General features: G+C 28.6%; 1 protein-coding gene across 1 annotated transcript; it reads left to right on the top strand.

The window, feature by feature from the left end:
* Window positions 1-198: 198 nt before the first annotated feature.
* On the top strand, window positions 199-25,718 carry BBS8 (tetratricopeptide repeat protein 8). Its single transcript, XM_075369177.1, has 9 exons — window positions 199-497; window positions 2,851-3,029; window positions 5,704-5,902; window positions 10,514-10,609; window positions 13,412-13,686; window positions 17,005-17,154; window positions 19,973-20,144; window positions 23,129-23,335; window positions 25,602-25,718. The coding sequence occupies exons 1-9, from the start codon at window positions 390-392 to the stop codon at window positions 25,716-25,718; spliced, it is 1,503 nt and encodes a 500-aa protein (XP_075225292.1). The 5' UTR covers window positions 199-389.
* Window positions 25,719-25,746: the final 28 nt, after the last annotated feature.

Below are 25,746 nucleotides of genomic sequence, written 5' to 3'. Positions count from 1 at the left end.
CTGAGTAAAATAACGTGTTAATTAACTAATATGTTAGTCCGTAAGAAGTTCTGAAATAAACTGAAGTACCAATTAATTTATAACATAAACAGCGAAGGTAGCATCTATACTGAAAGTATTGATCGTGTTCAACGATTGGTAACATTTAGTTTACGAAATGTATAAATTATAGCTTAGCGATCGAAATTTTAATTATGATTAAAAATTCGTTCAATAATCACACCGAATAAACACCTATCATGTCACTGTGAAACTGAAATATAAACAGTAATTAGAGGTCTCGTTTTAATTTTGATAATTATCTATTAAACGATAGCGTTAGGTTGAAATTTTAAATTGTTAATTTCAGTTACTTATTTTCTCTATACATAGTCATTTAGATACCAAATATGAAGTTGGATCCATTTTATGAAGCTTTAAGTCATTATCGAAGAAGAAACTATGAAAAATGCGCCACAATATGCACAGAACTATTAGAAAAAAATCCTTATGATCAGGTCAGTTATAAAATATCTATATTAGATTAAAATCACCATATTAACTTTCTTGGACAATTCATTCACATAATTTTATTTACAATAAAACAAACCTTATGAATGTTTTATTCAGATTATTGAATAATTATACATAATATAACTTAGACCATGTCAGGAACAGATAGGTGTTCTACTCCAAGTAAAACAGGAACTGCCCCAGCATTTTGCTGGAAGGATCAGAGCAGTATTGCAAAGTACAAAATCAAATAAAACAATTAGTAGTTAATTCATATTATGTAAAAATGAAATAATAGAAAGCTTTCTGTTAAAAAAAAAATTGTTTCACATAACTTAATGCTTAGGCTTATGAGAAAAGGTCTCATTAAGTTTACATTCCCTTTTTTAATAAATGACAACCCATCCAATAGATCTTCCCAACAATTTATTTAAAATAAAATTAAAAAATTTCTTTTACAGCAAGAATCTTACTCAGTTGAGTTTTTAAATAATATTTAAAAAATACTTGAATTTTCTGCATCTCTTTAATGAGTAAAGTTTGTACTCAAATAATTTTCATTAGCACTTTCTGAACTGCCATTTGTGTTGTAGCTACTTTGTTAATAATATCTTTACATATTAAAACTATTTATATTTAAAATTTTTAATTTGGACTTAACCAGTTTTTTATTTATTTTATAATTAATTGTGTATTATGTGTTACAACCCTGATCAAGGTTTTACCCTGGTTTCCCTTGATCCATCCAGGCTGAGACAGTTTTTATCCATGGAACATCCCCCACCTATCTATTTCTGAAATGGTCTGTATATTACATTATTTTGTCTAATCAGAATAAAATGTTTATTTATTTGCCACAGCCAAGAGAGTACTACAGAATATTATGTCTTACCTTGAAACTTGGTCCAAAGTCTTCACATTTTCGCCTGAGAAAACAAAATGTGAAGTCTTTTCTCACCTAAGAGACCCTTTCACTCCACAGTCCGCAATGGAGAGTCAACTGCTATCTCTCCTGATTTTTTTAAAAATTACTTTTGACAATTTTTATGTTTACTTTTTGACAGCTATCTTACGTGGGTTAAACACATAAAACAATTAAAAGTGAGATGCTTAAAAATTCTAGATATGCCATGAGTCCTTACCAACTTCAGGTGGGGGCTGTCCAATCATGTACGTTAATATTTTTATTATTCTATAGTTTGGTCCGATTTTGATTATGATTGTATCGCCTACTCTTCAGCACATAATACTGTGCCCAAAATTCTGGATGCTGTACACTACTCTTTTCTTTGCCTTCACTGGTGCATTTAGATCAAGCCCTATCGCAACCATATTTGTTGATTGTGGCGAGCCATCACTTTGGTATCGACTGTATACATATGTTTTTTGGTCGTCCAACTGCAGATATATATAATCTGTGTTTTTGAAGAATTCCGATGAATTCTTCAAAAAGAATTTAAGATATCAGAACTGCAGATAAAATCCACAATTTGAAGAAACATCATTAGAAAATCTTCATATTTAACAACCTACTGCATAAAGGGGCAACATCTAGATCTACAACATCAATTATGTAACATCTTTCTTAATTTATTATTACATTTAATTTACATTGTTTCATCATTTATGTAATATCATAGATTAATTTCACATTTAATCTATTTTGTTAACATTTCATATTATTAATTTAAGTTATTTAACACCATTATGGAATTGGAACAATTAATAAAACAAAGAGGATCAGTGTGATGCGACTACCACTTGACTGTGTACCACATCCTTGTGGACTGCATATGTTATGCAGCCTTACATCACAATTTCAAATTACTGAGATACATGCATCGCATCCTAGGTAATAATAAGAATGTACTAGACCAGGTATTGTTACTTCTAACAAGAATCAATATACTTAATAAAATTTTATGTTAAGCAACCATAAACTTTGATTTTATTTTGTTATTTATGTTGTATATTTTATCCTAATGGTTACTTTTTTTTATTATTTCAGATTTGATTTTGTTCAGTATGATTTCTATCTTACTGTTTCATCATAGTTTAATCTTATTTTATTAATATTTTTCTTATCTGAGAAGGAGAATTTTTTGTTATAGTTTATGTCCCAGGCAATTATAACGCATTAACCATTTTTCACCCCCCCCAAAAAAAATAAATGTTAAAAAATTAAACTGATAAACTAATTCTATAATAGAAAATTATTTTTACACTTTATAGTTAAAAACCTAAATACTGTATTTAATATTGCTTCTACAAACTGAATAATTGTATTAAAATATTATACATTAAGAAATTATCAGTGGGATTTTACTGAAATATATTCTATAAACTTCTTTTTTTTAGGCAATATGGGCTTTAAAAATGAAGTCAATGACAGCAGATGTGATGGTAGATGACATTGAAGCTGAGGAAGAAGGGATAGCTGATGTTATGCTTGATAATGATACAATTGCTCAAGCTCCACGTCCTGGTACATCACTTCGTACTGCAACAACTGCACATACTCCTGGCCAGGCTTTTCGGTACATATAAAATATCTGATGCTTTTTAAGAAATTGTGACACTAGAAAAATGAAAATATCATTTTCACTGTATACCACTGTTGTTGTTTCCATCTGTTTCTATCCTATGTTTTTCTTTTGGTCTCATCATAACCTTCATTACCCTTTTTGTCATTTACTAATTTCAGCCCTTCCTTCTGTAGTTTTTTCACTTTCAATGCAGCCTTCAAGAACTGTATTTATTTTTCACCTAATTATATGTCTGATCCAGTTTCTTTTCCTCCTTCTGATAGTTTCTAGTATTGTTCTATCTTCATTTATTCTTTTTAATCCATCTTTATAAGAATGAAGATGGATTAAAAAGATCTGGACAGAGTAAGAACTCTGTCCAGATCTTCCCCATCCTTCTCCAGATCCTCATCTCAAAAGCCCTTGATCTTATATTTTTTTTTTTTTTTTACATAGTATTTTAACAATCTCTTCCTCAGATTCAAATTCATGTTGTTGTAGAGAAGGTTTTACTTCCAAAAAGGCTTCCTTTGCAGTTGTAATTCTCGTCTTCTTTACTCCTCCAGTCTTCAGTTGGTACTCTGCCAATATATCTTTATCTTATTACTTGTTCAGTTTTTCCTTCTGCTGTTACAACATTCACGCCTTCCTAAATCAAGTGGATGAGTAATAAATGAAAATACTCTAAAATAAATTTTTTTTTAATGTCACTAAAATGAAGATTTTAGTGTGACTGATCAGAGTTCCTGGGAAGAAAATATTAGAAACTTTTGAAATACAGAGCTATAGGAGAATGTTAAAAATCAGATTGGTGGATAAAGTGACAAATGAAGAGGGGTTGTGGCAAATTGATGAAGAAAAAAGCATTTTGCATCCTGGAATAGTCACTTTGATATTGGAGAAACAGATAGTGGGAAAAATTGAGCTGGCAGGCAACATTTGGAATATGTAAAACAAATTGTTAGGGATGTAGGATGTAGGTGGTATACCGAAATGAAATGACTGGCACTAGATAGGTAACCTTGGAGAGCTTCATCAAACCAGTCAAATGACTAAAGACAAAAAAGAGAAGAAAATTAATGGCTTTTTATTTACTCCCAACATTTTCACTCATTTCAGTGATTATCTTCTGTAATTCCATAACTGATTCTCTGAATTACAGTTTAAGCTAAAGTTAAAATTAATTTTTTTTTGAGTTACAGATTCTTTGAATAAGTTAAAAAAAATTATCTCGGGTTTTTTCAAGGGTTGGCTGAAATTTAATATGAATTGTTCGTAACTCACAAATGAAAATTGATAGTCAAATAAAACAAATATGACATGTTTATTGCTACATAAACTTACATTTATTGTTTCTTGAGTTACCATTTACACCTACACATTTCTCCCAACATTGAACCAGTCTTATCACAGAAGAATGCTGATTTCAACTTCAAAGAACCTTGGCGTTTGCACATAATGTGTGTGGCCAAGCATTATCATGTTGCAGTGTCATCAGTTGTGTGGATTTTCGAACATGACTTAGTCCTCCTTATACATTTGATCCACGACCTTACTGCATCCTTCAGTTCATCATTCATGGTGAAATGAGTTCCCTTATATATCTCTTTAATTGAAGAAGTGAAAATTGCAGAGCACTAAGTGTGGTGAGTATGGAGAATGTGGAATAGGTTCAAATTTCAATTTCAAAGAACCTTAGCGGCTGCACATGATGTGTATGGTCAAGCATTATTGTGTTGCAGAATCATCAGTTTTGTGGATTTTCAAACATGATTTACTCCTCCTTATATATAGGTGGTTTAACATCTCTTTGTATTCCACTTAATTTACACAGTCATCCCAGTTTCTAGGTAGTCAATCATGCACAAATGTTTGGAATCCTAGACACTGTTAAAAGAATTTATTTTGTAGATTGTTGGGTTTTGAATTTTGTTGATTGTGATGAATCATAGTGCTTGTATTCTACAGTCGGCCATTTTTCTTTTGTGGTGTAATTATGCACCCAAGTTTAGGCTCCTGTTACAATATTGAAAAGACCATCTCATCATTTTATAAGCATCAACACAGCAGGCATGCCCAACATCATAATACTGGTGATTGACAAAGAATGAGAGAGCATAGGTCAACAGTTGAGAAATGTTGGTAATAGGGGAATGATAACAGGAGGTATTCATACGTCCAAAACAGAAGTTAGTGTGGTTTACTAAATAACAGAACACTTATGTAAGATTTTGTTTTAAAGATATTATGTATACCTTTTTATTTCTTAGTTTTTGAACCATTTTTCAATATATTCTTTTTTATATTTGAGTACAATGTATGTTTTTTTTTTTTTTTTATTTACTTGGTAGGTAGCTATAAGTATTTATAGGTAGATATATCACAGCTATTTATATGTCCATAACTATAAAATATGTATTTTAAAGTGTTGATTTCTTCTATATGATCTTCAAAAAACATAAATATGTCAAGTAGTTTGAAAATTGTGGTTCTGAAAGTTGAGAATATTATAGGATAAATTAATTAAAGAATTGAGATCAAATAAATATCTGTCATTGTTGATTTGAAAAAGTTTTGAATTTAATAAACTCAATATTTTTGTTATAACAATTTATTGTCTAGTGTTAAATTCTGCATATGCATTTTTAAATTAATCAGCTTTGTATTTCCAAATTTTGTTTTGTAGTCCAAGAGGTCAAAGTGGTCGCCCAATAAGTGGTGTGGTACGCCCAGGTACTCAATCAGGTTTAGCAACATCATTAGAACAGGCGTTAAAAACACCTCGAACAGCTCATTCTGCTAGACCAATTACCTCACAATCTGCTCGTAGTATACGATTAGGAACAGCTTCCATGCTGTCACAACCAGATGGTCCATTCATTCAGGTTTGATGATTTTCATCAGTATTTATTTCATTCTGTTAAAAAATTAAAGTCAGCAACTCTCATGTATACATTTTTTTCCATCTACTTAGTTTGAAAGTTAATTGTTACTGTTATAATCAAATTAAGAATATTATTGTCATGAAAGTCATTGTTCCGTACAAGACATTGATTAAGAACTAATTAAGCAACTTAGCTTTCAATAATGTATGTTTCCCAGAAGAAAAAGCTTGCCTTTAGGAATCTTACTAACCAATTAATGAAAAAAATAATTTTCTTACCATATTAAAATATGGTAAGAAATTGTTCTTTTTTGCATTACTGTTTTAATTTGCAATTTTTGTGAAGAAATCTGTATGAATTTTGCCAAATCATGCATAACAAATAAAACTGTTTATTTGTAGTGTAATCTCAATGTTCCATAACTATTGTTGAGAAATTATATAAAACCATTAATGTTAAGAATACTTAACAATAGTTTCATCTATCATAAAGTACTCTTTCAAATTTTTCTTGCAATTTGTTTCAATAGGGTAGCATTTCTAACATGGTTTTAGGAAATGGTAGAAACATCACAGTATGTACATAGGTCAGTAATTTCAATCTCATAATGGATGCAAAATGAAATAATAATGCAAATAACATAACTAAGAGAAAAAGTTTTTTTTTCATAAAGTATGAATAAGACTTTTTTATCTCTTCTGAAAAGGCAAGCATTTTCTGTTAAAATGTTTATATCTTCGATGTGTACAGTGTTGTAGAAATGATTTTCCAAAAATCATCTACAATATTCCTTTTAAACATGAAAAGTTGTAAAAGACCGTATCTATTTTAATAATCAGCAGTTTCATGCAAAAAATTCAGAGAGACTTCAGACAAAAGCAAAAGCTAGGTCACTCAAAAAATAAAGTCTTTTAATCTGTAGTGTTGGTATTTTATATACTCTGTGTTGTTTTATTTTTTTTAATTTTCTTTTTATACTGTTATGAATTTCATCTAATGTTTTAATTTTAAGTTTTTTATTGTGTTGAGTATTTCATATTTTAAGTTTTAATTTTGTTTTTAAATTTCTAGCGTCTTTTATTTTGTTTTAATTTTTGTTGTTGTTTTATTAGATTTTATATTTTATTTTTTTGTTTTCTGGGTGATGATAACATAAATACGTTTTTTTTCAAAAAAATAGATGAAGTATTTACATAAATCAAAAAACAAAAAAAAATACAATAAATTCTCTAAGAAAATTAAAAGTCAATGAGAGGTAGAGGACATACAAAAAAAAACCAAAAACAAAAGGAACGATAGATGGAAAAGAAGAAGATGTGGAACGTAAGCAAACGCAAAGAAAGAAGTGGATATTGATGAAGTGTAATATTAATGATTTTTTTTTTACAATGAAAATGGCAACTGAAATAATTTATTGATAGTTTTCTATTCTCGTTCAGGGTAAAAATGATCTCCCTAAGAGCTGTAAATGGGATCATCATGTACTATATAGATAGGATTTGGAGCATCCTATGGGTAGGGAGGTTCAATTGTCTTATTTCATCATGGGTGTTATTTCAAATTTGAGTAGATTATACTTTCTTATTATCCAAACTATCATTCCCTATCTTTTGTGTATAAAGGTGAAGCAATTTTGTAATTGTCACTATATAAAAATATTTTAGGAACAATCAACATAATGATGTCCAAGTTTAAGTATTTAAAGAGTATCAAGATATAAAGAGTATCAAGCTAAAACCCATAAAATACCTTTGAAGAAGACAGATTGAAAGATAAGGTACAATGAAAATACAATGAATGAAAAAGGGATTTGACAGCAGACAAGATGAACAAACTTATGTAAAAGGGTTCTTCAAAATTTCTACTTCAAGGACACCTACTCTACCTACAATTTATCAGGCAACTGAATTATGTTTATGCAGGATGACAGCAGCATATGAACAACTGATGCTTAGCTTTAACTGGTGAAAAAACACAGAGTAATTTATACTTCCTCCCATTATTATAGAACCACCTTAAACAGCAGATCAGTACGGAAAACTCTCCCACACTCATCCCCAGTAATGTGTAATTTGTAGAAATATCAGACTGAAACAAAAATTGTTAGACCAGATTCACACTGTAATATTTTGTCTAGTTAGGATCTGTTATTATTTAGGAACCTACAAAAAAATTGATTTGGGGAAAGAAGCAATAAATAATTTAACTATTCAATAAATTAAACTCCTCTAACAAATTTGTCCATTAATTTACTTGTTAATTCACTCATTTTTTTAAAATTATAATTAACATATAAGGCAATAATAAAAAGATACCCTCAATCAAGACATGTAGGGTATGACCAGTACCTTCTGGCAAGTAGATATTTACTATTTAAAGATTTTTCAAATTATGTCTAAAATAATTTTAAATGCATGGTGAGTATTATTCATTTATGATTGTAACAGTGGAGACAAATCCTTCTGGATCAGTGACCTGGGAAATTTATTTGTGCTAATAAAACACTGAATATTGTATTTTACCATCTGTTTTATGGTTAGCCATTGAAAATACAATTCCTGCTCAATTTCTTTTAATTAGTGAAATTAGTAAGTCCATTATTATAGTTTACATTTCAAATTCTTTAACTTTTAATTACCACCATATATTTCAAAGAAAATCATTGTAAATACAGTTGTAATCTAATTTTTATAATTGTTTTAGTTTCTTATGGAAAAGTAATAGTTACTTTTAAATAAATGTTAACTCCTGTGTTTTTTCCTTCACCTAGTTCTGCTGTTCCACATTTACTGAAAAGTAATATGGACCTGATCAAACCAATTATAATATCGGTGTTGTCAAATGCAAGTACATAATTAGGTGGTAATTGAATAATGATGACAAAAAAAATTTTCGTTTATAATTAAATTTTTTGACCATGATAGTTTTCAGTTTTGAATACTGAGAAACTTAGTTGAATACTGAGAATACTCAGTTTTGATTACTGTCTCTGAGAAATTTAGATAAGAATCATTGTTTTTATCTATTAAGGTATTGTTTTACCTATTAAGGTAAGTGTGGCCACCCTATGCCTGTAGTGTAAAAATGGCAATATTTATGTTCCCTTTTCTCCTAAATGGTTAGACAGATTTCCCTGAAATTTTTACCACTAACTCTATATAGTTTTATAACAATTCCCTATTAAATGTACTAAGTTTGAAGAAATATTTACAGATTTAAAACTTTTTTCTATGAAAATTTTAATTTTTTAAGTGAAAAATAATTTTTACTTTTTTTTTAATGAAGATATGTTTATGAATTTGTTACTAGATAAGTAAAATAACCTCTGTAAAGTCCTTTAAAAATAACATAACATGGTAAAAAAAATCAATTTCCGGTAAACACAATTAAGTAAAAGCACTTGTGTGCTAAAAACATTCTTAGCCATAATCTGGATCCACTCTATTGCTTTTGAGTTTTCTTTTTTCTTTTCTTGTATTCTCCTGAATATTCTTTTGGTCTTTATAGGCTCCGTAATTGAAACATCAGCTTTCTTCACTCGTACTGCATTTAGACTCCACAGCACCAAAATTACACATTTTTTTTCACTATAATTTCAAATTTACTTTTTGTAGAACTTTTTGCTGGCACAAGATCAATCATTAAACACCAACATTGAATCATAAACCCCTACTTTAAAAGTATCTAACCTAACAAAAACAGTTTTTGGAATTTTTGACCTCACTATGTAATTAAAACTCTCATTCAGATTTTGTGTGCGGTGATGTAAGTGTTTGTTTCTTTAGCAACTCTGGTTTTGACAGGTCAATGAACAAATGCCATTCTGTTGGGTTATGTTCATTACAAAGTATCTTCATAAGAGAAGTGTCATTATAAAACATTAAGCCATTTTCTTTAGAAAAATAGTCTTTAAATTCAGAATGACAGTTACGATAAGTACATATTTTTGTATTCTTTTGAAGAAGATTCCATCCTTTTAGCCGGGAAGCAAGTATTTCAGACTGTTTTTTGAATAACTTTAAATCTTGTATAGATCTAATAAGATTTTATTGAATCAGTAAATGAGGCTCAGATGAACTGCTTTGATCAAAAGTTGCATCACCAGAAACCTATTTCTTTTTCTTTCTTACTTTCATCAGACTCTGAGCCCTCTTCATCTAATGTCATATGTTCTGGAGGCTTTAGTATGGGTAATTCTTCATAGTGTGGAACTGGTCTTATTGCAGATTGCAAGTTAGGATACACCACTGTATGTTTTGATTTTGACGTAATTCCTTTAACGTTTGTTAAGCAGAAATCACAGTCAGAAGAGTGATCTTTAGGTTCCCTCCAAATCATAGGATTAGTAAATGGCATGTGGTATGTGCCATTTTTCCATGTAGTGAGAAGCCTAGAACACGATAAATATCATGTTGATCAGTGTAATTAATATATTTTAATATATAAATTATAATATGCATTGCTTGATCAACAATATATGTTTTATTTATGCACTAAATACAAAACACAGCCAAGATTCCATCATGTATACAAGGTGTACATGAAGAAATTTTGCAAATTTTAGCACAAGTAAATATAAAAAAAAAAGTTCATTGTATTTTTTTGTTTCAGGTGGCAAGACTGAATCTAGTAAAATATGCCAGTATGGATAATATTTCAAAATCTTTATTCCAGTACATATACTATCATGAAAATGACATAAGAAATGTAAAAAAAAACACATTTTAATTTTTCTTATTATTTATGTGCAATGTAGATTTTTGTTTTATTATTAACTAGTATTGAATTTGCCAATTTTTATGAGTAATCCATAATATAAAGCTTATCCAACAACAGTGTGTTTTCTCAGAGGTCTCATAAAAATTGTCTCAATAGAGAAAAAAATATTATATTAATATTTTTAAGATAAATTTAATTTATGTTAATTAAAATTAAAAATATGAGAGAGGTAATAAAAAAAAGTTTCACTGTGAAAAGGAAAAGCCCATGATCAAAATAATAATAATTTTTTTTATTAGATTTTGAAAATTTTATGTTCTTAATTATTATTTTTATGATTTCATTTTTTTTTATTATTAAAGTTTAAAATTAAAAAAAATAGAATTTAGAATGTTGGTTGAACCCATTAATATCAGGAGAAATTAATATGAGTTAAGAAAGATAGATGGAGATTTAAGAAATAAATAATAAGCCTATCCTTACTAATGACAATTTTTAACCATTACTAATCATAATTTTGTTATTTGTATCATAGACTTAAGAATTAAAGAAGGATAAGTTAAATAATGGGTATAATTGATTCATAGTAAGACAACAATTTTAATGGCATTAATTTTACACATTTCAGTAAGTATTTAAGTGTATATTGAATGAGCAGGTGAAAAATTCAGGTTTGTCTAATCATTCATTATTTCTTAAAAATTCATAAACAGAATAATAATGTTTCTGTAAAAGGGAAATCCTTAGTATTATCTTAAAGAAATTGGTTAGAATATCTTTTAGATTATTAGGTACTTTTTAGAAATAGAAATTGTAGATCCTTTTTCATCAGCTCAAGTGTTAGGTATGTATTTTATGTAAATAATTTTATAGTTTATTATACTATTTATACAAGTGAATGTAATTTTTTTAAAGGAATAAATAACTTTTTAAAACAAAACTGCACTCACTATGCAACTGCATGAAAATGTCAGAATTTAATTTACTAGAAATTTTCCTAGATGAATAATATTTATGGACATAAAACAAAGATCTAACAGCACATACTTGTACCGTGGAACCTCAATCTGACTTTCTGAATACCTCTAAGGTGAAATATATTTTAAACAAGAATGTACATAGGCACAATTAATAGTTAACAATGATGCTAAGCTTAGTGATTGATTAAAATATTTAAAAGTGAAACAATATTGTTTAATCATGCTGCAAATGAAATCAATCTGGTCATCTCATTAAAATTATCATCTAACAAGTGCCCAAAAATTTTACATTATGGCAAAACTCAACAAAATAAAAAAATAAAAATATTAATGAAACCTACACACTGACACACATGTGCACACACACACACACACACACACACACACACACACACACACACACACACACACACACACACACACACACACACACACACACACACACACACACACACACACACACACATACACACACAATCTAACGTTAAAATAATTGAATAACTTATAAAATATTAACTACAACAGGAAAAATTTAAACATGGCAACCTGATAAGGTTTTGTCAGACATACTACACAGAATACTAAATAAATGAGTTGCTAAAGACTTTTTTAATTAAAATAAAACTGTAAGAAGACCCAAAAAATTTTGGTTAGAGTTTGTAAGGAAAGAACTGAAAAAGAGGACAGAGTTGGAGAAAGTTTTAAAGAGGAATGAAGAAGCAGAGTTAAGTGGAGGTCCATGATCTCCATCACTATCCAACAACTGAACAAAAGAAAGTATGAAAAGATGTTGATTGGTAAATTGGGTGTTGGGTAAGATGGTAACTATACTCCTTCTGATGTTTCTACAACACCAGGAACATCTCAATTAATATTGGTTGCTAACTGAAGTGTATAACATAAGGATAAGATTCAGTGGTGAAGGGATGTTTAAAAAAAAATTTCCACAGATTACAGAAATAAAAGAAAACTGAGTACAGTCTCCCTGTATGCTATTCTATTTTTTTTACTAGTAAATTATACTTAAAGAAAACGATAATTATAATAATAATAATAATAATATTTACTGCTATTACATAATAGGGGATTCTGTTAGTAAGGAAACTTATTCTAGACTGAAAAGGAGTTGCATATAAATTCTAACTAATGGATGAAATGTTTCCTACAGCTTTCTAAAATCTAATTTATTTAAAATTTACTGTTATATTACAGATTTGTAGTGTCAGATGTATCTAAAGTATTATATGTACATAAATATTTGTGATAAAAGTAATTTTTTCCAACTTAATTTTTAGTTGTAGTACTGTCAAATTATTTAATGTAAACATTACCTTCATGAAAAATAAAAAAAATATTTTATAAATGATAAAGAGATTTATTACATAAATAAAGAACTTAAGAATATTGTTTTAATATATATATATATATATATATATATAAAATTTTAATTTTATATAATATAATCCAGCTAGCACAGAATATTAAGATAAGACGTAAGAGATAAGACAAATATTGAATTTTCATTTTATATTACAGTAATATAGCAAATATTACACAAGTACATGGTCTATTTTAATATTTTTGATTTTTAATATGAGTTTAATTAAATAATTCAATCATGACTGAGGATGGGGATCCCACAAAAGTACTTTCATGATGAAATTAAGGTAAGATATGTCTTCTCAATATTCTGTACTAGGTGTTTTATATTAATAGAATTAAAATATAATTTAACAGTACAGAGGAATAATATGAATCTTATTAAGATTAATTTCAATAAAATAATATATATATGCACACTTTTTTTAAGGCGATGGATCTAGCTGTCGAAGCAACGAAAGCATGTCAGTTTAATGATTGGTGGTGGAAAGTTCAACTTGGTAAATGTTATTTCTTGCTTGGTTTAATACGTGATGCAGAGCAACAACTAAGATCAGCATTAAGACAGACGCCAACCATTGAGACTTTTCTTCGTTTAGCACGTGTTTATTTGCGGCTAGATCAACCATTATCAGCATTAGATGTATGCCGTGCTGGTCTTGATAGTTTTCCTCAAGAGATAACCCTTATGACTGAAGTTGCTCGGTGAGATTACAAAAGAGAAGAATGAAAACTTCACTTCCTTCAGTCTATTGCACTTTTTGAAAATCACAAATGTATAAACTGCACTAATTATTCAAAATTCTTCAATAAATGACATTTATTTTTTGAAAGAGTTGAAGGCACATTAATGTTATAAATGCACATAATGTACAATTGTCAATGAATGCACATTCACCTACAGATTTAAGGAACATATATTATTGTCATTGTATACAACAGAATCAAGTTTTGAAACAAACATCAAATAAACAGTATATGGAAATATGACATTGACCACATGAAAATTTTATATATTACATTAAAAAATTAAGATCTCAACTGGAGAATGTGAGTAGCTAGTGGTATCCTTGTAGCCGATACCTTGTCCTGCATGAAGATAGCAACCTTGCCACTTTCTCTACTATCAACAAGACAAGCTTATCTCTCACAGAAATGGTCTTTATTGCATCTTGTTGTAGAAGGTGCATTTCCTGGAGGCACATTACTAAAGGTTCTTGTACACCTATCAATACCTTAACATTTTCAATCTGGGAATAAAAGCCTCCAATGTTGCACTGGAACACTGTGTACAGATTATTTGTTGAATATTATTCTGTTTTTCTTTCTTGTGTTTATAACCTTTATGAAGTGCTTGGTTTTTTCGAGCACTTCATTCCCTACCATATCCTTGAGATGGTAGTAGGATTTAGAAGCCTAGGAAGACAAAGATATACCAGGTGTTGATTTTTTGATAGATCTCTTTAAAGGGATCTTTTTAGTTTTCTGCGTAAGTGATGCAGCAGGGATTTTATTTGGTGGTGTAGCGATTAAAGTGGTTATTGGTAAACCGCTGTCAGTCTTTAGACTATACCTTTTTCCTGCCTGTATTCTTACTTAGCTCTGAAATAGTTACTACTTGATCGGAGAAAATCTGAATGAGCTGGTTTTGATTCACTGCAGATTCCACACTGTTTATTACCTGTATTTGCAGGGGCTGGGGCTCGGCTTGATGTAGTAGTAGCAAAAGAGACGTCTGATTTAACTAGGTTCAGGGAGTTTAATGTCTTTTTGTATTTTTTTCTTGCTGTCGGAAATGATAGTTTCTGCTCAGTACAAATTTTGAGAATTACATTTTCTTTTTTAAAAATTGGGCAATCTCTCAAGTGAGCAGAATGCAATCCTCCACAGTTAATACGTTTTTCTTCCTCCTGACAGTCAGTATCTTTGTGGCCTTCTTTTGCACATCTAGCATATATTGTGGTGTTCAGGCAAGAAGCTGTGGTATGGCCATATGCTTGAAACATCACTGTGTTAGGAATGAATGGAACTCTTAAGCGGCAGGTATCCTACTTTAATTTTCTCCAGTGGTGTGGGAAGGTTTAAGGTTAAAATGACGGAGGAAGTGGGTTCCTGCATCCCACTCTGATGTTTCATTATTCTCTTCACCACTGTAACACCATGGGGATAAAGCTCTTCAGCAATTTTGCTTGCATCCACCTCAAGAAGATCCTGGCAAAGAATTATTCCTTTGCTACTATTCAAGATTTTATGACATACCGCACTTTTACTTTTACCGCCCATATCAGTTTTCTTACGTTCCTGAGGGAGCTGCTTGTACCAGGACTACCTCATTGATCAGGAAAGGTGAAACCTTATGGGGGAGCCACCTTCCTGATTATTGTGTAGAACTACAAATCTGAAATTTGCATATTGCAAGTGTGATTTGTAATCATTTAAATTTTTACTTACCTTGGGACAATTATCGTTAACAGACAAAGCTGATTGAAGTCTTTTCACAAGACTAATATTGATGGTTCTTTCAGATGGACCAGCAACCATCATGGAATACTAATGTTGGTCCCACGAATACTGGGGAAATATAGAACTACCTTGCAGAGCCCACGCATACAGAGGCTAGAACTAAATACAGTTGGGTTCACCCAGGTGCCCAGAGGACATTGTTCCTTGAACAATGACTCTGACTCACTCATAGAGCTAACCACCCATCGGCACGATAATTTCCACCTTGAGTTAAGGTTGCACTTCTTAAGGTGTCACAATACCACTGAGTGTAAATGTAATAAGAACCAGTGTAGGGTGTTGTTGTGTAAGGGTGTATGTTGTAATTGGTGTAGTGTATGTGTATAGTGTAAAATGTTCAGCAGCTCTGCGTGTAGTGGGAAGACAAGCTGCAGAGGCTAAGACCGTAGGGATGTCAACCCTTAAAGTCTTAAAGAATAAGTCTCATTGGGAATAGTCTAAGCTAGCTTTCATCCTAAACTAAAGCTTCTTCAGAGATTATCACTTGGAGCATTGAGGGTCTTCATGATGCTTATGAGCACTAGTATTTGGATTAGATTTTAGAGAACTTTTGAGTTTAAAATCAGAGTATAATATAACTGTGTTAGTTCATTTAAAATGTTATTTTTATGGGTTTCTATATTTCAAGTTGCTCAAGTAAGTCTAGTTTTAATTCTTAGATCTTAATGTGTAAGCTATTTGTGTTGCAGTTGTTGGTTGTGTTCTAAGGATATTGATTGTAAAAGTGGATTTGTGTGTTCTTGTAACACACATTCAAAATTATTTATTGGTTGATGAATTAAACACAACAGGAATTATAAGTAATGTAGACAATTCCTCATTCACACTAACAAAATTCAGTGAAATGTAAGCATAGCACTTAAATTAAGAAATACAGTTAAAATATTGTCCAAAAATTAAAAAAATAAAAAATATATTGCATATTAACAAAGCAAAAGATATGACAACAAAAACTCACACAAATGGTGAAACAAATTTAATTTACTTGGTTTTCCTGTGTAACAAGTTAAACAAAAAGTTGAAAATATTACACATTAATTCTAGGAGAAAAAGTTTTTTTTTAGTTACTCTTGAGCAACTTGAAAAATAGAAACATTCAAGAATATCATTCTACATGAATAAATTCAATTTAAATAACATTTAACCTTTGAAAACATAAAAAATACAAAAATCCTTCAACATTTTATCTAAACACCAGCTCAGTGTTTGTATTCAGTGGCACAAAAACATACGAACACTTCAGCAGAATTTAAATCAAGAAGCTTTATTAAAAGCTAGTTCCAACTCTGGTAACTTTTTCATTAAAGTCACCTTAAGAGTATTGTTGTTGTTAATCATTTTGTTTTTACAAAATTAATTGGCTTGTTTTATTTTAAACGGTAATTATGAATTTTCTTATGCAAACATTTATAGCATATGAATATTAATCTACTCAGTAATAAAATACAACTAAATTACAACTTTTGATATATAAATAATCTTTTTTTATAATGATTGCAGCATACTTGAAGGCTTAAATAATATACCATCTTCGATTAAGTATTATAAAGAAATACTTCAGAATGATGCCACTAATATTGAAGCTATTGCATGTATTGGAGTTAATCATTTTTATTGTGATCAACCTGAGCTGGCATTAAGATTTTACAGGTAATTATAATGTTAAAGTAATTCCTATCTATAAATGACAAATCCTTTTTAACTGTTAAAAAATTATTTTCGTTGAATATTAATCAAAAATTATAATTTGGCTTAATTAATAATCCAAAATGAAGTAGTTTCTCATAATCCAGAATCTCCTATGGGTACTCTGCAAAGTTATTAAGTATATGTGAATTGTTTGAATCCACTTATATAACAACTGTCTAGATGTATTATGATAATTTAATAATTAAATTTTGCACAGATTATTGTAACAAAATATCATACTGAATCAATAAGAAATATCTCCAATTAATATTAGATCTAAAACAGTAAGTCATAAATAATTGGGTAATACCGTACTAGTTAATATCACTTATAATTTGGAAAAATCAAACAAAGTAGAAGTTGTTTTCACATTTTCTTGTTATAGCATTTCATAACCTGTCATAATTTTTGTAACTTTACTACAATTTTTACATAAATATAATGGACAGTTTTTATACTGCTGTTTTTTCCTTGCAGAAGTGGTAACTAGATTGATCAATAGCTTAAATAATAAATGAATCTGTTTTATTTTTTCTATTTTGAATTATTTGGAGACTATTGTGAAACTCTTGTACAAAAGAAATATAACTCTTATACTCAATAAGAAAAGTGTTTTTATTTGCTTATAATTTGTATTAAATTGTGCAGTATTTTGATCTGCTAATAGATTATCACCTGCTGAGAAGAGGCTGTTATGATGTTGGTTTGCATTGATTGATGACAAGTGAACGTTGATAAGAACAGTAGTGTAAAGAAAAAATAAAGACAACAATGAAAAAGAATACATGGAGTAAAGAGAGTTATTGTTAATTATGAATTCTTGTTTAAGTAAAATTACATTTAAGAAGTAAACTGCTGGTGATCAATGTGTGTATTTATTTAAAGTAGTCTGCAAAAAAGAGGCTTTGCATGATCTGTACCAGACTCTATTATGGTTATGACTCATATAAATCTCCTGAAGCACACAACAGAGTCATTCTTTCTGAGAGTAATGATGTTCACTATAGTCAACCCCTGTGATAAACTGAGCATCATTTACAAGCCTAAATATCACGAGAATTTTTTGTGCCCTTGGCATATCTATGTGTTAAAGAAGCCAACAAACAAGCGTATTCCCTAGAAATCTCTTAATGAAATATTTATTATTCTTGAGACTTCACACAAACTATGGAAGTCAATCATGTGTTCTAAATCAGATAGGCTAACATCTTTTTAGTTGTGGGAGCTAATATGCATACATACATATATTATATTAGTACACATTTGATAGAAAATAAACCTGAGTAATAAATAAAATACAAGTATGTTTTTAAAGGTTATATAATTAATAAATTTACTGTTACTCAGTAATATTTTGGTTATTCAGTTTTACACTTCACAATTTGAGAAAATTTTAACTGTTGGAATAAGTAATTCTAAAAATTGTACCATTAAATCATTAAAATAATGCTGCGGTAAATTTTTGGTTTTTCAATTCTCTTTCCCAGTTATCTTTCTTTTGTTGTATTTCAGTTAATAATATATCTTTACTGAGTGATCCAGAAGTGTAACAAGCTAGGCTTACTTACTGAATAAAAAGGGATGCGGTTAGATCTGGATGAATTAATATGTGGAAAAGATATTTGAAAGATTTTTGGAATATCATATGAATCAATAAAATAACCAGTTATTCATGTGTTTCAAATCTAGCAGAATGGAAATTCCCGTATTACAAGGGACGTTCAATTATAGACAAATTGATGTAGAGAAAAACGATTTATTCAATGACAATGAAACTTACACTACTTTTCAACAAAGTCTCCAACAACATTTATACACTTGTCCCACTCTTCTGTGAGCTTTCTGATTTCTGCAGCGTAGAAATCTTTCCTTGCTGTTTGAACCATTCATATACCACATTTTTTACCGCTTTGTTGTCAAACCTCTTTTTGCGTAAAAAGCCTCGTTAATTATTGAACGTCCCCTGTATTTGCAAACACTGATTTGGACAAACATTTAATGGAAAATTATTATTCAAAACAATTTAGAATAATGTAGTAAAAATCACAAAATCAGCAAAAATTTTAATTTCTTTTTTCTGAAGCCTATACTGAATGAATAAAGTAAAAACTTATATTATTCAGTACACTTATATTATTCAACACATCTGAAATAAATACTATTAAAAAGGATAATTAAACTTTTCTTTTTAATAATAAAATTATTATTTTAATAAATAATATTCTTTTCTTTTTTTTTAATAATTAATTTTAACTGAATAGTTCATTCACTTGCTTCTGAAATAAATATTAAAATAAATAATAATTAAATTTTATCTTTTTAAGTAATAAAATTATTTAGTAAATAATTAAAGCTTTTATCAAAATCTTTAATAATATGAACTTTGATAAAAGCTTTTTCCACAAAAGATCCAAAAAATATTTATTTAATGTCAGAAAAACTACTTTCATGCTTATTAGATGTTTTAAATGTTTTTTCTTTGTTTAATAGTTAGAAGTATAATATTAATGCTTTTCTTTACTAAAAAAACAACACTGAAAGTACTCATCTAAGATATTTACTGGTTTGAGCCCATGTGTTCTGAATAAGTGAAATTCTTATGCACCATAATGTATTTTGTTTTAACTTTGTTTCCTACAACAATAATTGAAATTTATTCTTGATGACAGAAGAAGTGGAGAACCAGGAGAAGGATACACAAATACCAGATAGTACTTTTCAAAAATATTCTGTCTTAAAAAACATTTTTTTTTTAATCATTACAATGCATATATTTCAGACGACTACTTCAAATGGGTTTATATAATGCAGAGCTGTTTAATAATCTTGGACTTAGTTGTTTCTATGCTCAACAATATGATATGACCATAAGCTGTTTTGAACGAGCACTCAGTCTAGCAATAGATGAAAATGCTGCTGATATATGGTACAATATTGCTCATGTTGCTATTGTAAGTAAAATAACTCAGTTTATTAGGATTTTTGATTGCCCTTTATATTGAAATATTAAATTACTATGTGTGTATATGTGACCAAAATACTACTCTTAAAATAAATGCTAAGTGAAACATAATGCAATTGATACCTGGGTTAATGAAATCATTATATCTAAAGGAATATCATAATTCTATATATTTTATTCATAATATAAATATAAGTTCAACTTTCACCATATAAATGCAATAACAGTAGAGATGAGTTTCTACTCCGATACTTTCACCATATAATTGGAATTAATAGAAATCCATTCCCATTATTTGATAAAAATAATGAGCATTGATAGATACTAATTGATGGTTACCAACAATAATATTAAGAAAGAGAGAAAAATAAAATATAGTTTATCTGTAAAATAATGGTGGGGTTCAGTCATGGTTTTGGATTATAGTTATATTCATTATTACTTAATCACTAACAGCAAGAAATTAGAAAGGTTTGAAATAACAAAAAATGCAATTTACAAGAGTGTAGTTAAAATTAGAAGCAAATAGAAATTTAGTATGATGTGTAACAAAAGTCAAGTGTTCTGTTGCTTGTCTGCGAAAAAAAAGTAGTTTCGAATTGGGTTTTGTACTTCCACTGTATTGAGATACTGAATTAAAAATGCAAAAATCTTTGTAATAAATTGTGCATGTATATATTTACTAAGATCTATTCAAAAAGTTGTCAAGCATTTCAAGTGGTGCACTAAATGCGAAGTCATAGCAATACTAAGTAAGAGCTGTTGCATAGCAGAACATCCTTGAGCAACAGCTGTTTTTTCATATACATGTAGAATGAATTTTGCAGTATTACAGATGGTGAGATCTGTAAATTAAATTAAATTTTGCTTATAACTTTGAACAAATATTTTTTTATTATAGATTGTAGAATCTTAAGAAAGGTCTGCAGAAAAAAATAGCAGAAATAAAAAACTGGTAGTTATTTTACTTCAACTTCAAAAGTATTGTACTTCAAAAGCTGGCAAAAGATTGCATGACATTCCCAGTTTTGCCCTTAATAAATTTTTATTTCAAATACACCATAAGGTTTTTAAATATTAATGATCAAATTAAGTGAAATTTAAAGTAAAATTAAAATATTAGGGTTAATTTGAACTGTTACTCCTTTCCTGCTTGATAACTATAAACTTAGAAAACAGATAAAGTATCAAATATTATAAGAAGAATATTTTTTTAATCCTTATGTTAGGTCTCATGGAATCCCCTTCTTATAAATGGTTCCCCAATTTATCAATATTAATATTACATCCAGATAGATTTTCAATCTTGAAAATAAAAATTAAAAAAAAAAAAAAATGATATTTTAAGTATAGACTACATTTACTACCCTTCATTTTTTGGGATTTAGTTTAAAAGAATAAAAGTTTATTTATTCGAGTAATCATTTAGTAAAATAAGTTGGTCCAATTGGGTAATATCATTCAACAAGACTACAAAAAATTATTTTACTAAAAAAAAAAAAAAAAAAAAAAAAAAAGAAATACCATACCATGATGCATGCAACCTTTTTGAAAAACAAGGCCAAAGCTGAGATATTTTATATATGTATGTAGATATGATGCAAAAACTGCTGCTTAGAAATAATGTCTTCCCCCTAAAACTGATTGACTTAAAACTTAACAAAAGAACTTAAGTACTTTCATCAGACTACAGCTTAATTTTCTATGATCACTGTACAAAAAGTAAAAAATTAAAACTAGTAGAAACTATCGCTCTCTTTTCTTAATTTTATTCAAAATTTATTGTCATCAATGCCTTAAATATAACAATTTTTGAGCCATTTTCAAAGAATTTATGTTGAACCAGTTTGGAGATATTAATCAAAATATGAACAAATGTCTATATATATATATATATATTCTGGAGATTTCTATAATGTTTTTGTGTTTTTTTTTTGGACTAAAGGGGGTCTTGAAACAACACCAACATTTGCTAAACTTTTTTTTAATGCACCAAGTTTTGGCTGACACTTTCCCTTTATAGCTGTGGCGCTGTAACAGCAATAGAAATATAGCAGGAAAGTAAACATTTTATCAATAAACAAGATCTGGGCTTTGATTGAGATAGTAAACTCTATTCTTTACAATTAAATGGTTTTGCAGCAGTTGAACATCTGAGGGAGTACAAACCTGTATCTGAACACTGTGAAGTAAAGTAAAATGTCAATGCTAAAACCATGTTAATGAATCGGTTCCTGCAATCAAGTTAAAGAATATTGTATGTAGTAGTTAAACTGCGAGCTATTGACATTGGTTCATAGCTAAAAATATCACGCAATACAAAGCTACAAAATAAGGAATCAAAAAATTATAAAACAAACCACCATTTCAACAAAAAAATATATCTTCATAGCACATACATCTGCATGGTCCAGCAAAAAGACTAGTATAGCCATCATGAAATTCTTATTCAGCATGTACATGTTAAATGAAAAATTATTTTCAAATGATATAGTGCATCTGTCTAGGAGGTAGATACTCATTGTGTTATTATAAGAAACAATTTATTGTAAAATTACTTAGTAGGTAAAAAACACTGAATAGGTGTATTTAATAAATTATATAATCATAGAAAGTACCAAAATGAATTAAAATTGTAAAAAAAGTTTTATTTTATAATATATATACATAATTAATAAAATATATGTGTGTGCGTGTGCATGTGCATGTGAATGCACGCTTGTATGTGTTTTTATTGTATTTTGGTAATGTACATATTTAAGCAGGAAATATTTGATAAATTTTTTCTACCATCAATTATTTTATAACACAATTTGCAAGTAATGAATCTTTTACATCAGTGTTATATACAAGATAATAAGTAAACTTTAAAAAGAAAAAAAATAGTAAATATCAGATTTAAATTACTGTTTAAATTATTTTTTTATTTACCTACGTTATTATTTAATTACTAAATGAAAATTAATTATACAGGTAATTGGTGAGTTAAAGATGGCAATTCAGTGCTTACATCTAGCAATTTCAATAGACAGAAATCATGCACCAGCATACAATAATCTAGCAGTGTTAGAATACCGTCGTGGTAATCATCATCAAGCTAAAGGATACTTACAAGCTGCTGCATCATTAACACCATATCTGTTTGAACCCCATTACAATTACGCTATAATATCTAATAATGTGAGTATTTAAATAGTTATCTATTTTTAACTTTTTTTTAAATGTTCTGCTTATGTTATTGGTGTTCTTGGAGCTTTAATTGTATGTAATATTAATTTCAACTCTTATAAATTTCTATCATCATGAACCTGATGAATAATGCAGCTTGTTATATTAACAATGAGGTAGAGATGTTCATTTTGTATTTTTTTCCTAACACCAGTAACATTTTTTAAAATAGCGTTCAAAAAATGTTAGCCTTTCTAGCTAACACATTTTTAGCTAGTTATTGATAAATAATGTGTTGATAGTATTGATAATAATGAATATATCAAATTAGTCTTCAGGATGATAAAATTCAGGAATTAATGACATCTATGTTATACATTAGATATATTTGAGACATAACTGTCTCAACTGTTAACAACACACTTTTTTACAGTTTTATTATGTTAGTTACAGTCAAGTGGCCTCATACCAAAAAAAAGATCGTATTAAAGTATAAGCATTTGTTAAAATATTTTTTTTGCATTTCAATTTTGAGCAGTTATTTGAAAAGAAATTTGACCACTCTTGAAACTAGCTTTGGAAAATATTATTAAATTGCTGCAACTCTGTCACAATTTTTGCCTTCTATCCCCTTTCAAATGATTTGTCATAACTACTATTTTATTTAAAACTTTTGAGTTGCCTCTTCTGGATGTTTGGGATGTGATGATCTCATACCGAAAAAGAATGTTTAAAGATAGGGGTATTTATTAAATTTAAGTGTCTATATTTAACTGTTGAAAACTTATTTAAGGATTATTTAAATTTTAGTTACAAAATAAATCAAAAACTTAACATAACTGAATCTTTTCAGGGCATTATCAAATTAGTATGTAAAAAGTATATATGTGTGTATATATATATAATAGTATATAAAAAGTTTTCAAACATTTTACTAGCAAGAAACATCAATACAAGAAGATATTTCTTATAAATATATGTCTGAAAATGCTTTTTTTCTGCTTGTTCGCAATTTTTTGTTTTAAATCGTCGACCTTGATGGTGGAATGGTAGCATCTCGACCTTTCATCCGGAGATCCTGAGTTCAAATCTCAGATATGGCATTTTTCTTACACTACAAATTTCCTTTTCATATTCCCACATACAAGCTTCTGTGATTAATTAATTATCGGTAAAAAAAAAATTATCTTCAAATAAAAAGACGCAAAATGTTTTAATGAAATTTGGCATATATTTTAAAAATAAAGTTCTGTAAAAAAATAAATAATACAGACATTTCATGTTTGTAGATTTTAAAATGGTATCCATCTTATTTTCCACTTCATGAAAGCTCAAAAACTCTACCAGTATTAGGAAACAATTAGTTGTTTTAATTAAAATGTTAGGGATTTCATTGTTAACCTACGGGCTCACAGTTGCCTGCAAGCTCGAGTCAAGAAAATTGCAGTAACTGTTTAGAGACTTCTGGAATGTTATTTATACATCTCAATCAATCAATATTAAAAAAAATGCTTTATTGATAATAATTATTCAATCTATATGAGTTCTTTTAACACACAGTAATAAAGAAATCTGAATTTATAAACAGGTCATATAATATTTTTTAAAGGTTATATATACCAATTCCATTCTACATTGCTAATATTACAACTGTATCCTACGATATCAGTACTTAAAACCCAAAAAATTAGGGATGAAGTATTATGGTCATTAAAAAAATGCAAGGCCATAAATGAATGTGGATTTTTATTTTATCTAATAACAGGCTTTCACAGCTCCTTTATTAATAAACAATAATTTCTTTTTCATAGTGATGAAAACAAAAATAGTATGACTTGTACGTATATTTTTCAGTCAAAACATTTCTGCAACAACTTTGTATTCTAAATAGTGGTTAAATGAAAGAGATATTTTTTACATAATAGATTTAATCATATAATACAATATAATATTATATTCAGACATTGCATTATTACAGGAACTAATAGTTATTATTAATGATTCAACAATTCAAAAATTGATAGCATTGTTCAGTTTTTGAAAAGGTAAAAAAATTCTTATTTTGTAAAAAATTTACATAAGTTGCATTTACCAAATTTTAGCAAAATATTCCAGTTTACTCTTGAGATTGTTAAAGAAGAATGTTAAAAAATTTAGATATGAATGAAAAGTATAAAATATTTTCAAGGATGTGTTTAAAGATACTTTTTTCTTATAGATAATATTATATATTTATACTTCATAATTGTATGACTTGTTTATTTGCTTTATTTTTCAGGTTGGTGACCTCCAAACAAGTTATGTTGTTGTACAGAAAGGTTTAAAAGCATATCCTGCACACTGTGATTCAAATACTCTATTAAAAGAACTGAATAAACATTTTACTAATCTTTAATGGTTTAATCATTGGTTTGATCCTATTT

Source organism: Lycorma delicatula, chromosome 6, assembly GCF_047948215.1.
Source record: "Lycorma delicatula isolate Av1 chromosome 6, ASM4794821v1, whole genome shotgun sequence".
Classification (NCBI taxonomy): Eukaryota; Metazoa; Arthropoda; class Insecta; order Hemiptera; family Fulgoridae; genus Lycorma; species Lycorma delicatula.
The sequence above is the reverse complement of the archived record's forward strand: the minus strand, read 5'-3'. Positions and strand labels throughout refer to the sequence as shown.